This window comes from Passer montanus, unplaced genomic scaffold (assembly GCF_014805655.1).
Source record: "Passer montanus isolate IOZ18808 unplaced genomic scaffold, ASM1480565v1 scaffold10, whole genome shotgun sequence".
NCBI lineage: Eukaryota > Metazoa > Chordata > Aves > Passeriformes > Passeridae > Passer > Passer montanus.
Genome location: NW_024356505.1, coordinates 25,698,272 through 25,714,727, shown reverse-complemented (window position 1 = coordinate 25,714,727; position 16,456 = coordinate 25,698,272). Strand labels below are relative to the sequence as shown.

General features: G+C 36.7%; 1 protein-coding gene across 5 annotated transcripts in view; it reads left to right on the top strand.

Moving 5' to 3' along the window:
* Positions 1-16,456, top strand: part of NEBL (nebulette) — a 249,204-nt gene that overhangs the window by 218,867 nt on the left and 13,881 nt on the right. For 3 of the 5 annotated variants that reach the window (XM_039704799.1, XM_039704777.1, XM_039704767.1), the window contains 2 exons: positions 318-410; positions 1,383-1,511. The exons of the other annotated variants lie outside the window; for them this stretch is intronic. In XM_039704799.1, the coding sequence (XP_039560733.1) occupies positions 318-410; positions 1,383-1,511 (222 nt within the window). The remainder of the gene's footprint in view (positions 1-317; positions 411-1,382; positions 1,512-16,456) is intronic. 5 annotated transcript variants of the gene reach the window in all.

Sequence of the window (16,456 nt, the reverse complement as noted above, 5' to 3'; positions counted from 1 at the left end):
TGGAAGAGAGCTCTAATATGTGATAATTAGCTGATTCCCATTTATTTAGACTTAAGAACACACTATGGTCATGTTTAGAAAATGCAGAAAAATTGGGAGAAAAAGTCTCCTGAAAGTAATGTCAGTGCTCAAAATGAATACACTAAGTTCTTTTAAGCAGGAAACTAAGCTTTCTGATATCTTCAGGTGAATATCTAGGCATTTTGGTTAATTTCTAGATGAAGGAAATTGATTATTGATTGTTAAAGCTCATTCCTTTCATGCTTTTACTTCCTTTGTTGTTTGTCTGTCTTATATTTTCTGTGCTTTGGAAAAAGATCTTAAAGTTTGGCGCACAGATCCTGGCTCCATCTTCGACATTGATCCTCTGGAGGACAATATTCAGTCTAGGAGTCTGCATATGCTTTCTGGTATTGCTTATATCCTGACTTTCCCCCAATTCAGCTTTTCATGTTTGTGAAACTAAGTTGATGCTGTAAATTTCCAGGTCAATATGCCAGCCATATGTTTTATAAGCATACTTGTAGATATATTTATAACTGTTGTAGTTTAAAAGCAGTATTTTTTAGAAAATTCGGCCGTAATCACATGTGGAGATAAGAAATAGTGAAATAAATCTTATCTTAAACAAGTTATTCATGCCACTTACAAGTAGCCATTTAAAAAGCATTGACCTACTTTGTCCTTGCTATAAGTAGAATTTTCAAATAGTTGGAACTTATAAAATTTCAGAGTTATAGAAAGTGACCTATTTACAAAATTTATTTCTTTTCCATGCACATTTTGGCTATATGGCACATGACATTATGCTTTGTTCTATTATTTGCAACTCCAAGATGTTTTTAATTTTAGGATACATGGAAAAGGAGAGAAAGTAATGTAATAACAGGGAGCAGTTTTTGATTTTACAAGTTTATTGATTCTTTTCCTGCATAGGAGTGTTTATTTTGAATGTGTAATTTTTCACATGCATTTCCTTTGCTACTTTGGAACTTTAAACATTCTTTTGAACAACATACAGCTGTATTTCCACATGCATTTGTATGTATGCTGGGATAAAAGAATAATTTGATTTTCCATTGGAAATTTTTGTATTCTTCATCTTTATCCCTTCCCTTTCTGGTATCTCAATACTGCCTTCCATTTCTTCTACTCTTTTAAAGCCAAGAACAAACTTAGTTTCATTAGATTTTGAAGCAAGGTTTGGAACTAATGGTGCTCAAAATGCATACAAAATTGCGAAGAATTGACTTTTCTCTAATTTTAATGCAATCAGTGTATGATTAGCAATGTTAGCAGTGGTGGGGTTTATGTTGTTGCTTGTCTTTGCACTTCCATCATCTATTTACTGTGATATTCTTTATTTCTTTCTACCTTTGTAGAAAGAGCAAGCCGTTACAGTAAGCAGTATTTACATTCTACCAGTCTGGGAGATTATAAGTCAGATGGCTCTGACACGAACCCTACCTTTTCTTACTGCAGTGAGATAACAAGGCCATCTGATGAAGGAGGTACCCTTTATTCCCACCTTTTTCACTAACAGCACTGTTGCAGTGTGTTGAGACTTCACAGGCATGTATTAACTCCATATCCTTGTGTAGGCACAAGTAGAAACTTTGTAAGCTGTTGCCTGATTGATGAAGAAAGCCAAGCAAGACTGCGCAATTTCTGCAAGCCATATAGATTTATTGTGAATTCTCTTTCACAGTTTTGGTAATGCTGTTGGCTCCAAAGCCCTGTTAACTCCTATTTACAGTGCTTTAAAGAAAGTGTGTTGTGTATTTGCGCAATGCACATGAATCTGGCTTTATTTTTTTCTCTTGAATGACACAATATAATTGAATGAAATACACCTTTAACCTGAAAAAACATATTTACCTTGGGCATTTTAGTGGGTAAATCAAGTATATCATAGTATTTTAGTGACTAAAGTACTTTTTCCCATATTCAACAATGCAGGTTTTTGTGGCTGTCTGTTTTTATCTTTAAATAAAATCCAAGGAACTTTATTGTGTTCTCTCTTTCTCTCATAACTAAATTTCCTCATCCTCTCGGTGGCTTGAGAACCAGGGTTAACATTCTGCTGGGAAGTTTATGTAGTGTGTTATAGTTTAACATGGATTAATATTAGAATACTTTGACAAACCTGCATTCTCAAGTACAGAATCACATGGTGTACCTGTTTGATGCTGTTGATCAGAAGAAAATTTAGGAAACTGATTAATAAGGGTCTAGTCATCCTAGTGGCATTGCAGTATGCACTAGACTTGCCTGATGAATTGAAAATATTTTGAATCATTGCATTCTACATAGATATTTTTTAAAAAAAATGATTTCTGCTTCTTAGTTGTGAAAAAAATGGAGTGCATTGGAAAGGTTATCCAAAGGGTTACTTTTTTTTTCTTGTAAGAAACCAAATAGTTGCTTACACAACATTAAATTAGCCATGTTTTTAGAAGATTTTAAGGCATCTTAATTGTAGACTGAACTTGTTTATGTTCTCCCATTCACTGGAGTAATATGTTACTGTGGTGTTTGGTGCTTATGGAGTCTACCTTTCTATGGGTGCTGTGTAAACGCATACAAGCAGCTCTGATTAAGAATGTGTGAGGAAGAAGGTGTTCAGACTGAAGTGGTAACTCCGAAACAAGAAAGAAACACATATCTTTGATAGAAATGTACTGCCTTTTATCATGTCTGGCTATTTTTATTTGGTATTTTAACCAAAATCACATGGTGTACCTGTTTGATGCTGTTGATCAGAAGAAAATTTAGGAAACTGATTAATAAGGGTCTAGTCATCCTAGTGGCATTGCAGTATGCACTAGACTTGCCTGATGAATTGAAAATATTTTGAATCATTGCATTCTACATAGATATTTTTTAAAAAAAATGATTTCTGCTTCTTAGTTGTGAAAAAAATGGAGTGTATTGGAAAGGTTATCCAAAGGGTTACTTTTTTTTTCTTGTAAGAAACCAAATAGTTGCTTACACAACATTAAATTAGCCATGTTTTTAGAAGATTTTAAGGCATCTTAATTGTAGACTGAACTTGTTTATGTTCTCCCATTCACTGGAGTAATATGTTACTGTGGTGTTTGGTGCTTATGGAGTCTACCTTTCTATGGGTGCTGTGTAAACGCATACAAGCAGCTCTGATTAAGAATGTGTGAGGAAGAAGGTGTTCAGACTGAAGTGGTAACTCCGAAACAAGAAAGAAACACATATCAAAATACCAAATATTTTTATTTGGTATTTTAACTATATTCTCTACTGTTTTAATAGATGATAGCAGTAATGCACATTTATGTTGTTTTATCTCTTCCTGTGATGGTGCAAAATGGGCTTCACAGTCCAGTGCACATTGTTTGTCTATAGCTGTTCTGATCTTTTCTTTGGAAGTATTCCAAACCATTTCAACATTGCTTTGTCACCTTGGTTTGATTATTAATTGGTATTTTTTACTACTTGAGAATGGGAAATGGGCTTTATTTTTGTGGTAGTTCTGGCACTAGTAAGCTTGATTTTTGTGGCTCTATTTGAATCTGTTGTTATGGTGGTGTCTTGAATAGATCCTTCCCAAGATCAACATATTTTAGCAAAAGGTTGTTTCCATTTTAACCCAGCTGGCTAGCCAGGATTTGAGCACCTATAAACAGTTCCCATTGCAGGGAAGAAATAAGTGCCGCAGCTGAGCAACTGAAGATAATCCTAATGATTTACAAGAAAATGCCATTTCTGTGAACACACTTAAAAGCAGAAGATAGCATCCTTGGCCAAAATGCCAATCTTTTTCATCCCATCCAAAAGGTCATTTTGCACATGGCCACAAGACAAGTTTGCCCCTTTATACAATGTCTCTTATACCATAAATGAGAACCAAATCTATTTTGGTGAGATTCCCTGGCTGTTTCTCGTGGAGTTTGTACTCTTAGATCAGCAGGGTTTCTCATTGGCCATTGTTCTATCTGTTGGTGTGCCAACATGAAAAAGAGTTGCAGACCTGTAATTTCACAATCTCTGAGTCTTCGGCCTTGTCTCATATTTCACATATTCCTGCATTGTTCACTTGCTACTTTATTTTAGATACCTTTACTGATATTTGACACAGAATTCAAATCTTTGCCTGCCACAGCTGATGGAATTGTTCTTTAGCTACCTCTTCCCAGCCCTTAGCTGGATCCCTGACTTAATACCAGATGTTAAAGGCTTGTTCAGATGTAAATAACTGTTTCTTCACTTGGGGAATTTCAGTAATAACATCACAGGAAAACTACTAACATTGTTCATTAGAATTACTTCTTCCTATTTTGTTCCCTGACTGTTATTGTAGATGATCATGTTGAGCTGAGCCATGTGTCCTTCTCAGGGAGCTTTCTTTACAAAATCAGTAGAGTTTTGCAGAATCTAAGTCCAGGAAATTCCCTGTTCTCCATTTTAGAGTCTTGCAGGTAAAATTGAATGGGAAACAATTGTTAACACTTTCCAGCAAGCTAGTGCAGGTCATGGGCTTTCATTTTAATAATATTTTTGAAATTACTTTTCAACTTTATGTGTCTTTCTGTGATTGTTTTCTATTACTTCATGGTATCTTTGAGGATTTTTGCTGCACTGAACAGAAGGTGTTGCATTAGAGCTTCTCGGTCTGCCTGAATATTTTGTAATTAGTTATTGCCTAACAAACATAATCTTTCTACCTGCAAGCCATTCTGTAGGACTTCAAAGAAACAGTGGATGCCACATTTTTGCAAAATTCTCGCCAGTAGTAATTATTTTCAACTTGGCTAAAAAAGGAATATAAGCTAAAGATTTCTCTCCTTTACTCCTGCTTTTAACAGTGATATTGCAACTTCGCAGGCATGGAACCCTTTACTTTTGGAAAGCTTTTTCAGAATTTTTTTCTTCAGAAAGAGGGGTTGAGATATATGGATGTCAGATTTATTTTTGCTTATAAAGACAGACCAAGCAGTTCTTTCTCCACAGAACACTTGGAAAAAGCAGCAAAGTTCTGAAGTTTAGGTCTCTCTTGACAGCATTCTGTCTGAAAACTATCTCAACTGTTGTGTTTTGGGTTTTATTTAGATTCTTTTCTTTAAAGTCTTTTCTGTCTGCTCTTATTTTCCATGCAGCCTTGTACAGTGGTTTTCTCCAAGTTGCTTTCCACATTCACTCTCTTGCTCCTCTTTCTGCCCTTCAAGTAAAGTTTTGCCCTATTAGTTTGCATTCAGGCTCCAGGAAAGAATGATTTGGCTCAGTCATGTGGCTCAACATCTCTGCTAATCTGGCAATATTTTGGGCTGTTTCTAGTTGAAAGCTTCAGGGCTGTTTTTTTCCTCCTTTGCATTTGACCTTTCCTTTATTTATTTATTTATTTCTTAATGTCTAGTTTGTGTGCACACCTTTGTCTAGGTGTGTATCAGCATATTGACATGATGCATAAATTTTTTTCCTTACCATAGGTTCAGACTTTTTCAGTATAAATGACCGTTTACTTTTATTTTAAATTGTGTGTAAGCTGTAGATAGAGAAAAATAAGAGATGAGTATCAGTTCATTTTCAGTTATGAATATATTGTTACTCTGGTGGGGAAGAAACATGGTTTCTTAGTTATTTTCTACTCCATCACCATATTGTCTTAAAAGATAAATAGATATCAGTGTGTAGGAGGCAGAAATCAGTTTTGCAAACCCAAAAATACATGTAACGTAGGAAATCTTAGTGGGTATTAGAACAGAATTTTCAACTGACTTTTGTGGTGTTTTAAATATGAGTGCTGAAATTTCATATCTTTGGTTGGAGCCAGCATGTTACTGGTTGGCTGCATGTGTGCTATTTTCTCTCCTTCAGCCCAAGTTCTTCAGACTCAGTTCACCTGCTGCCACCAGACAAGTAGTGAGAATTAGCATAAAGGAGCCTTGGTATGAGTTTAAAGGTCTTCATTTCTTTATTTTAATGAAAACAGTCTGCCAGCAGCACTCAAGTGTCTATCTTTGCCTGTTTAGTTATCTTCTTTTACTCACACTGGCAATCCAAATACACAGGTTTCAAGAAACTATGAAATTCCACTTATTTTGTTATCAACTTTAAAAGTAACCTGTAGATTGCTATGAGAAAACTCAATTTTTTTTTATTAGATATTTCATTGATATTACATAACAAAAAAGCAACCCAGAAAGAATTGGTGCAAACAACCTCTAAGGAATAAACACAGCAAATGGGCATTGCTGTCAGTATGACTCCAAAGTCTATGAAGACTGAAGAAAACACAATGCTGCAGTCTCTTTCTTAAAGTTTTGAAGTCTTTATCTAGCTTGGAGTGGAAGTTTAATCAATGAGAAACAGTAAGTCCTTTAATCTCTCTTTCCAGTGGCATGTCCTCATTGTGGGATATGAACCTTCTGAAGAAGAAAGGCTCCAGAACAGCTGAGTCTGCTCCCTTCCCTTCCTTCAGACTCCAGGGGTTATCTTCCTCCTTTCCTCACCGAGGCAGGAGGTTGTTGTAGGCCACTAGAAGAACTGCTGTTGGAGCTGCAGTGAGAGCACAGCCCTGCAAAGAGCACACACAGACCTTAGGTATTGGTGTGTGTCACTGGCAGCAGCCTTGTTCTGTGTACTAGCTCAAGAAGAGGCTTTTTACTCCTCAGCATTACTGACATTTTAAACACTCATTTCAAGGATGACTCCTTCTCTTCCCCTAGCACACATCAATATCTGTAGCTCTGTACGTAAAATGATTGTTCATAGGATTTGCCTGAGGCTTTGACACCCACACGTATATACCACCCAAAATCCTAGAACAAGGCACTTTGCTGCTGCTTCTGCTCCGGGTTAGTCTGGTCAGAAGACTACAAATGACTGAGATAAAATAGAGAAAATCCCTATTATTTTCACACATTGGAATTGCAGATGTTTCCCAGTATAAAGTCAAGGAGTCTCCTTGCACTGGGATACTGGTCATAACTCTTCTCCTGTGCCAAGAGCTGAACGAAGAAGAGGAAAGAAAACCAGATTTTATTCTCTTCCTTGATCTGATCTCCCCATGAATTTTTATAAAAAACCCTCTTGTTTTTAGGTTGGGAAAAATCACCATTAGTAAAAGACAAGTGAAGAAAAAAAGAAAAAAAGAAGGAATAATATCTGACTGCTCTTTTTGTTGTAATAGAGACCTCCGTCTTCCATGTCCAGGTTCGGGTGTCAGGAGTACAGGGCAGGAATCCTTCACTCTTCTTCATATTCATATTCAGTTGCTAAGCTCTGCCATTCTGGGGAGGTCAAGCAGAATGACACAGGAGTTATATTTTCTTCTCTGTCAGTCAGGGGAGAATTGTTCTTTTTTTGCTAGGTAGCTGAACTCTGTTTCCATAGTGTTCCCCAGAGTCCAGTAATCAAATGTGGCATTCAGAGGGAGAGGAATTGTGCAGTTCACAGGAAGAACTGTAGGTATTTCTGGGTTTCTTGTCCCCTTTCAAGAGTGTCAGCAGGCTCCCCTGCCACAGAAGGCTGAACACATCAAAATGTTGCTCTCTGTCTACTCTTGGTACCTCTTAGTGGGGGTCACGTTGACACTTCTCTTAGCCACCAGACTCTTACATCTGTTTCTGACTTTTTTGTATTTCAGACTAGGTGGTACTTTGGTTTTCCTTTTTTAACATGCCAGCCCTCAGCAGGTTTGCCAACCTGAAAGCTAACATGTGGGAAAAAAATAGTCTTCTATTCAACAGCATTTTGTTAAAACTGTTTTTCCATCTTGGTAATCTGGTGGTTTTCTGTTCTTAAGTGTGTACTGTATTACAAATGCTTGCAGTCAAATAATAAATAGCTTACACACAAACTTCTGTGATGTTTTCAAACAACTAAATAGTTCTCCTCTGTTATACAGACACAAGTGCATGTGTATGTTTGTAATTTCTCTGGTGCCACAAATTATTTAGCATGAAGAGTTTTCTTTGTTAGAGAGCTTGCTCTCCAGAACCAGTGAACCCTGGCCTTCCATTCTCAAATGCATTTTTACAGAAATTATATAGTTTCCCTTGTAAAGGTTTGCTGTAACCACATTTTACCCCAAAAGGACGTGGTATTTCAGGCAGCAAGGCAGAGTTCTCTCCCTTCTGAAAATTGCATATTTCATTTGAAGGAGGTGTGTTTTGCTGTTTCAGCTTCTGCCTTCTATTTTGCAGTGATTTCTAATGTTCAAAGGGCATTTTTTCCTGATTTAAGAGAATGTCATCACAGTTAGAGAAGTTCTTGAAAACAGTGGGAGGCTTCCTGGTGTTAAAAACCTTCTCACCTCTAGATTTGAGGTAAGAAGGAAAAGTAAAGACAAAGTTAGTTATAAGAATTTAGATTTCAGTTAGAAACAGGTTGAGTATGTTCCCTACAAATGTGGGAATTTCTATGTGTGTACATGATAAGGGGATTTCTGCTTAATATATAATTTTGTCTCTGAGTAATCAATTTAAGCATTTTAAGCCATGTAGAATAGGAATCCAGAAAGGCATTAGGACTGCATTTATGCACTATTTTGTGTATGATCAGTTTTCTGTCCTAGTCTGGACTATTGGACTTAGTATCCTCTGCTGAGTGCTTTGTTAATGCAGAACATGAGAGAAATTAGTCTAGAAAATGATATTTAATTCTTTTCCACCACAAAGAGGTATTAGCTATCTGTAAAATAGATTTTTTTTTTACGTAAAGTGTCGAAATTCATATAGTAATTCAAGTGATTGTTAAATTTTGATTAAGGTCTGGTTTAGGGTGCTGGAATTAAAACTAAGTATTTTATGCTGGTTGTAATACATTAAGATAGAAATCATTGATCCATCTGAAAGCACATTTTCGTTCAGTATGTGTTCACTGAGGATGAGTTAATGTTCCAGGGAGAGCTTTACATTTCATACTTCCAAAATATTTTTGCTTAGATTCCTTATGCCTGTCTTTAGTTCCTGTGCTTCTCTCCCACAGTCTTGACATCTGGCAGCCTCAAAAGACAATCCCCACACATCCAGGTGGAGGAGAATCCAGAAGAGATCACATTTTTAATTTCTGCGTTGTAGCAGCAGTTCAGGGGATCCTTCTGTTTGTTTTGCCAGTTTGATGTTTCCTTTTCCATTAAACAGTTGGTGAGCAGAAAGTGGAAAGGAAGTTTCCAAGTGACTCAGCAGTTGGAAGTGTTAATGGCTCCCTTGGCAAGGAGTAGTTTCAGTTGTTCAGTGTGGTTCCCTAGAGCAGCTTTTGATACACTTCAGAGAATGTTATACCCAGTAGATAATAAACATAATTAGTAAAATCGTGTGCAGTGACACACATATCCTGGTTAATGCTATCCTTCCACCATTGTTCAGGTTGCTTATACCCACTATGCAAATAAATTGATGCACAGAAATCAAAGCACAGCTTCTGTGAGTAAAACTTGCAGACTTCTCCCTCTAATGCACAAAGGCAACAGTAGATGTTCAGTAAATGTAAGAAAATTTGAATTATAGTTTGAAGGCATGTGGGTAATGTAACATGTTAACCTTCATTTTACTAAATCTTCCCATTTGTGAGGGAGCCTGGAGCAAAGCTGTGCCTATTCACAATTTAAGTAGGAATTGTAGATTCCTGTGACACACCATGGCCCCACTAGGTCTGAGGATGCCTTGGGCTGGCTTTAAGACATTTTGTGCCTTCATAAAGAATGTGGTTTGGTGTGTGAAGAGAGGAAAGGCAGATTGTTGTCTCAGCTGAGACATGCTGCAACTTAGGTTGAGTATTGGGCAAAAAATCAGGTGACACTAAGGTCTGTTCTGAATCCTGGCTGCAGTTCATATTCCAAGCTGGATGCCCTGTGATTTGTTTGTGTTCCAGCACAGAACCAGTGGGCAAATGGGGCTGTACACAAGGATTGTGGCAGAGCAGCTGTTAACAGGCACACAGGCTAAACTCTTTGGACTGTGCAGCTATCACTGAAGAAAAAGCCAAACTAATATTTGTAGTGATGTCTGAATAAAATGACATTTTATATTGGAACTGCTAGAACAATTCCTATGACAAAATATAGCCTATATAATCTATACCCTGTTAGTAATTAATTTTTCCTCAGGTTACAATAGAGTATTTAATGTATTTAATTTGATTTTGTGAGGAAAATGAGTGAATTAAACATCTAGAAAAGATTTTGCTGTTGAATATCAAACCAAATTTTTTTTTCAGTACATTTAACTGGTTTAGAATATTCTATGTTCATCATAATAACCCTAAAAGTACATTTTTGGATTCAAAACTAGGAGCAAATAGGACTCTAGTTTTAGAGTTAGAAGCCAAATAGTTTAAGTAATTTTCTCTTTTACAGTCCTGTAGTAAAAATTTGTCATTGGAATCTGGAAAGTCTATAACTGGTTTGTATTTTAGGTGAAATAAATTTTAAGTGGTGTAATGGTTGTAGCTGGCCATAAAGTTCTAATAGTCAGATATAGAATTCATACAACTTTTAAAATCCCCAAAACAACTGTTCAAAGAGGTGGGATGAAGATAATGAGTAGAATTAATTCTAAATTGTAATTTTTATTGTGTTCGCTTTCATTTTGTGCTGTTTTTTTAGCAAAACAGACAAAAACATGAATATGAATAAATACTACAAACAACCTTTTCCTATATTTTTAAAGGCTGACAATGCTTAGAAATATTTTACTGATTTAGCAAAACAGACAAAAACATGAATATGAATAAATACTACAAACAACCTTTCCTATATTTTTAAAGGCTGACAATGGTTACAAATATTTTCTGGGAGATCATTTAACAACCTATTTTATAATAAACACCTTTACATTCATTTGAAAAAGTTTTTGTCTGAAGGGGCTAGATGGAATTATATTTATCAAATAAATTCTTTTGAGTGTTCATGATCTTGTAGTCCAAAATGGCCATTTCAGAAACAGTCTGGGGAAGATGATGTAATTTCCAGAGCATCAAAATTCTCTGCTCTGCCAGAACAGGGCTGGCTTTTGGTTTTTGCAAGTTATGAGGCTGCCACTTAGCACCTCACTGATCCAGAGTCAGACACAGACAGGGACTCTATGGCTTGTTTGAGATTTGGCTTCTTCTCCTCTCCTGTTGCCAGAGCACTAAATTATGTGTAGTCAATATTTTACAACTCTGTGATGCTTTACTATGACAGTAATGTGTTAATGATCACAAAAGCTTTTGAGCTATTACTCAGTATCCTCCAATTGCTGTACCTCAATAAAAAATGATGCTCTAAGCAGTATCCACAGTCTCTTTCTGGCAAAAAATATTCCCTGTGTTACTGTCTTTTTATGATGTGGATGGATGTTCTGTTGACTGTCCTCTTTTTTTTTAATGTTGACTGTAGAAAATAGGACATCCTGGGTTCCTTTCATTTTTCTCTAGATTGTGATATTTGATAATTGCTTGCAGACAAGGCTTGTGGAGACTCTGCTAGCCTGGGCTTAAAAAATATATATTGCTATTTTGCAGCTACTGTGAAGAGGAATGAAAGCCATACTCCTTTTTTTTTTTTTTTTAAGGAAAAACTTGTCCATGAGAGACTGACTTTTGAAATACAGAGATATAGACCCCTCAGAGAGGCCAGAATGGAACTTGGAAAATAATTTGCCATGTAAAAGAATATAATGGAATTGATGGATCCACCATTCTTTGAAATGTGAAGACTTAGGAAGGTCTGAATCACTAGACACATAGACCATGATGTACTAGAGAGACAGTTGGCCAACTGTTCTTCCACTGTCCTAGCTAGTACTCAAATTCCCTCTTCCTCTGCTATTGGATTTATGGTGGACTTAAAAGACAAAGACCAACGTAACTATTATTAGTGATATTGCTTGTTCATACAAATCAAGAACTTTGGACTGAAATATGAGATAGTCCCTGCCTAAAAGGAAACCCCAAATAAAACACAGGATCCCAGTGTCTCATGAGCACACTAGACATTTTTTTTGTTGTACCTTTCAAAATGTGTTAGTTTTTCTCTGACATATGTTCAACAGCTTTGTGGGATCTTCTGTTGCAATTTCATTCTAAATCAAATTTGAATTTCTTATCTTGAAATTGCTCTCAAAATTTATAATTGCATTATACTGCATTTCCCATAATAATCTACTTCACCTTACATGGTGCATACAATATAGTTAGTCTTAATTATTGCTAGTGGATAAAATGGTGTTCTAAAATAGTGATTCTTTAAACAATCTTTGTCTAATCATGACACTAATGAAATTTAGTTTAAAATACATTATTTTATAAACTGTGGCATGTCAGTAAGTAGTCATGAGAGTAGAGATGCTTTGATTTTTTGCATGATGAATAATTAATGATATTTTAAACACAAGATCAGTAATTTTGTTGGCCTCCTCTCCATCGTTTTTTAAAGCATTTGAAGATTGCACAGTTTATTTCTTATATCTTTAGAATTTAGGTTATGGAAACTTCCTAAGCTGTAACATTTGGAATTTGCCACTGAATCCAAGTAGTTCAGAGCTTCAATTCTAATGAGGTCAGTGAGCATGGCAGATATTTATTAACACCCTCTGTGAATTAGGCCAGACTTTGAGGTTGTTATTTCGACATCCTAATTATATCTGGGTTTGATATTCCAATTTACTAACTATTACCGACTGCTGTAATGGATAGCATGCAGACAAACTGCTGCTTCTGACAGAACCACTGACAGCAACCAGCCTGGTAGCTCAGACACTCATTAAAGCAGGCTAACTGACCAGTAAAGGGCAAGGAAAAGAGGGCAAAAAACCAAAAGAAATGAAGAGAAAGTTACTTTTACACGAAAAAATGCCAAGATGCCTTACCATGGTGTTTTCTAGTGTTCTAAAAACAGCATTTTTCTGTATCAGGTCTCATCATCTTCAGTCTTCAGGTTAGTGCTTTTTATATTGCTTACACTGTCTGAACTATTCCCAGTAAATTTGACTGTTCTGTGCTATTTTTTCTGATTAGAAAAAAACTCTGTAATAGATAAGCTGGGAATTATTCAATGTTCATCAGAAGATAGTAGTTTAAAAGGCAAACTTTTATGTAATTGGTTACATGTCACTAATGTCTCAACGCCAAAAGAACCACATTTTTCAGTTTGAGATTTTTAAGGTTAAATCTCGATGTTTTTAAAACCAAGAATTGTGTTGAAATATATTTAATTTCAAAGACCCACATAAGTTGTAATAATGATTGAAAATTATAGGTATTTTGATATGGTTGAGAAAAAAAAATTCTTTACCCAATTTTTAACATTTCTTTTTGCATGAACCTTTTGGATTTTTTTTTTTCAATTTTCCTCCTATTTCGGGACAGGGACTTTCTTGGCAATCAGTTCTGCACTGTAAAATGATTACTGAGGTGCACTGTAAAATGATTACTGAGGTTTTCCTAATGTTGTATCTGCCTAACATTTCTTCACGCTTCTGTTTGTTTTCTCTACTTCTGTGACTGCATTTTTACTGTATTCTTTGGAGACCATCTCCTTCCTCAGTACCATGGGGCTGCTGCAGAGTTCTGTACCTCATATCAACCTCCATGGGCAATCCTTGCACACTCATTGAAGCATTTGAAGTTCTCTGACACCTGTTTTTACTGTCAAGTAGACAGCTCTTGCTGGCTGCATTAGGCTTAATCCTCTCTGAGCTTCCACTATGACTTTTTACAAGTATTATGGAGACCTGTGATACAAGTACTTTGCAAGTAGTTGAGCAGTGTCTGCCACATGTGAGCACATAGGAGCACCTGCATTACATGGGGAGCTTTGTTTGGAGCTGGGTGCTGGGACAAATTGAAGGAAGTATCTATGAGAGGCTCAGCTCCTTTGTGGTTTTAATTCAGAGGCAGCTTGCCCAAAAGCGAGGTGCTTAGGGGACACACCTTGCAACAATTGAGCTGATCTAGATGTTCCTTGCTTTCTGCTGTCTGTGGCCTTGGTCCTGCCTCTGTCCTTGCACTATATTTAGTCTGATCCCTGGCTGGGCTCACCAAGCCAGCAGAAGAACAACCTAGCTGAGAGCAAGGAAGCAGCAGTGTTAGGCTGTCTCAGCCAGCTCATGGGGAACCAGCCTCAGATATGCAGTGGGCAGCAGGGCTGGATTGCCTGTGACCTCCTTGAGAGTTATGAGTCCCCTCCTGACTCCTGCCAAATTCTTCCAAAACGCTTAGCTTCAGCAGAGAATGATGTTCAGCACATCATCTTTAAAAGTCTGCTAAAAGCTCAGCTGTCATAACAGTCAAGTTACTTTTCTGCTCTTTATGCCTCTTTAACATTGTACCCTCATCACATCTAACCTTCCTTACTTGTTGCCAAAGTGTCAAGATCCTTGTTCCTGATTAGCCTGTGATGTGGGCCTTCTTTAAATCTCTTACTAAATTCTTGGCTAGCAACAATTATGTTCCATTTATGCTGCTGTTTATGCTTGGGCAGGATGTGAACTTCTGCAGAATTGATGTGTTAACTTCTTTCAAATCTCTCCTTAAAAATGTTTCTCAGGTTGCTTATATGATTAATACAGTGCTGGGCTGAGCTCATCTTGAGAGCATGGGAAATAAAGAGGAGAAATTAGAGGGCTTGTGGTTGCTCAAAGAGGTGTATTAAAATCTGCATCCCAAAATAAAAATTGACAGGACAAGGCCTGAAGAAACTCAACCTATTTGAAAATTTGGTCCTAATTTGAAATGGGGTCAGACGATATTATTTCTAGAGGCTTCTTTAAGAAAAACATTCACTTTAAATATTTCAGTGATGGTGTGCAGCCAACATCTGAGAAAATTAATAAAAATAAAATTATCTAGCCGGAACTGGTAATCAAAGAAATCTCTTTAACACCTTCATAAGAAGGCTTTAAAAGGTGTCTGTTGTTATTATCCACCAGCTTTAATACAGCAGTAACAGTTCTGTTTCTGTATTTCCTGCGGTTGTATTTCCTTAGCCAGGTACTGCACTGGGAAGTGTCAAAGGGTCTGTGCAGTTCAGGCACAGTGACCTGTGCACATGGACAGCACATGGGGTGACCTGAGTCCCCAGGAATGTCCTGTATGCCTGCATCTCCCCACGTGTGATTGCATCACTCTGATATATCTTCTGTTGCCTGGGACACAGCTGAGCATTTCTAAGGGAAGAGCAAAGGAAAGAAGGAACTGAAAACTGTGGGGAAGGCTTTCTAAAGAAAGTCTGTGAAGCCTACACCAAATGTAACAACCTGTAGCAAGGGAAAAAAAGGGGAAGGATTTCCGTATATGTGGATGAGCATGATTCCCATAAGAAGCTTGATCTGTTTTGTGTGAGCTCTTTGTAATGGCAATAACACAGAGATGTATGATGATGTATTCTTCTGGCTCTTTTGTGGTGCTCAGAAAGCCTACAGCTTTTTACCTAATGTAGTGCAGACACTAGAATTAAGCACATCCAAATCTTTATTTTACTTTGTGTTCTCTCATGTTATGATTACAGAATGTTGCAATATTCTTTGTAAGTTGTCTGAAGTCTGAGGGGTGAAACTGTGAATTATTATCAGAATAGGAAGGATCCTGTTAAATCCTTAAAAATGTATGATGTGTGTGAGAGTAAATTGAGTGACTATTTTACATGTGGTTCATAACTGGCATGTGTTGCAGTAAATGGCAAAAGCGCAGTATAGTTACCACTGGGGATATATTGTTTCACCATGGATTATCAAGGTTCTGTGGCACAAAATAATTGAAGAGAGTTTAAATATGGTATTGATAAAATGTATCTTAGAACCTAACTTTTAACTGATTTTTCTTTTTAGCATAACATTTATTTCTAAGCTCATAATTACACAATACTGTCTTAAGGATTCCTTTCCTGTTTCTGCAATTGGACCTTTTTCTTTCCAGTTCTTTCAGAGCATATCCTGATCAGTACACATTCTGCAGACCCCATTGTCTGTGGCAGTGAGTTGATACTTGCTGTCATTCTTTCAGCTGCTTCTTTTTCTTGGAGGCTTCCTCTCTCTTTGTCTCATATAATGTCCATTCATTTTTCTTGCTCTTTTCTCTGGAGAAGCCTGTAAAGATATAGTAAGAGATATATGATAAATTTATTTAAGTAGATAATTTAAAATGAATATCTGGCTTGCTTGGTAAGTGGGACAAGAAAGAAAAAAGTATGTTTTGATAAATCAGAATGCATCTGGTAAAGTCTTAATGCAACAAAAAAACCATCCACCTGTACTTCTGGGAGCAATGGTCAGCCCTCAGCTCCATCACCAATAAATCTGGCTTCAGTTAAATGAATTTCATGTTCCACCACTGTATTTTATTGTTCCCTTAGGTTAGCTAAAACCATTGCTTTTGCTGCTGCTGCAATCAGTGATGTTGTAGAACTTTATACTTCAGACTGAGCCAAAAGATTGCAGTTAACTATGTGTGATGATGATGAAAAAAGTCAAACTCTTTTTCTGCATCATTTAATCTCACCTTG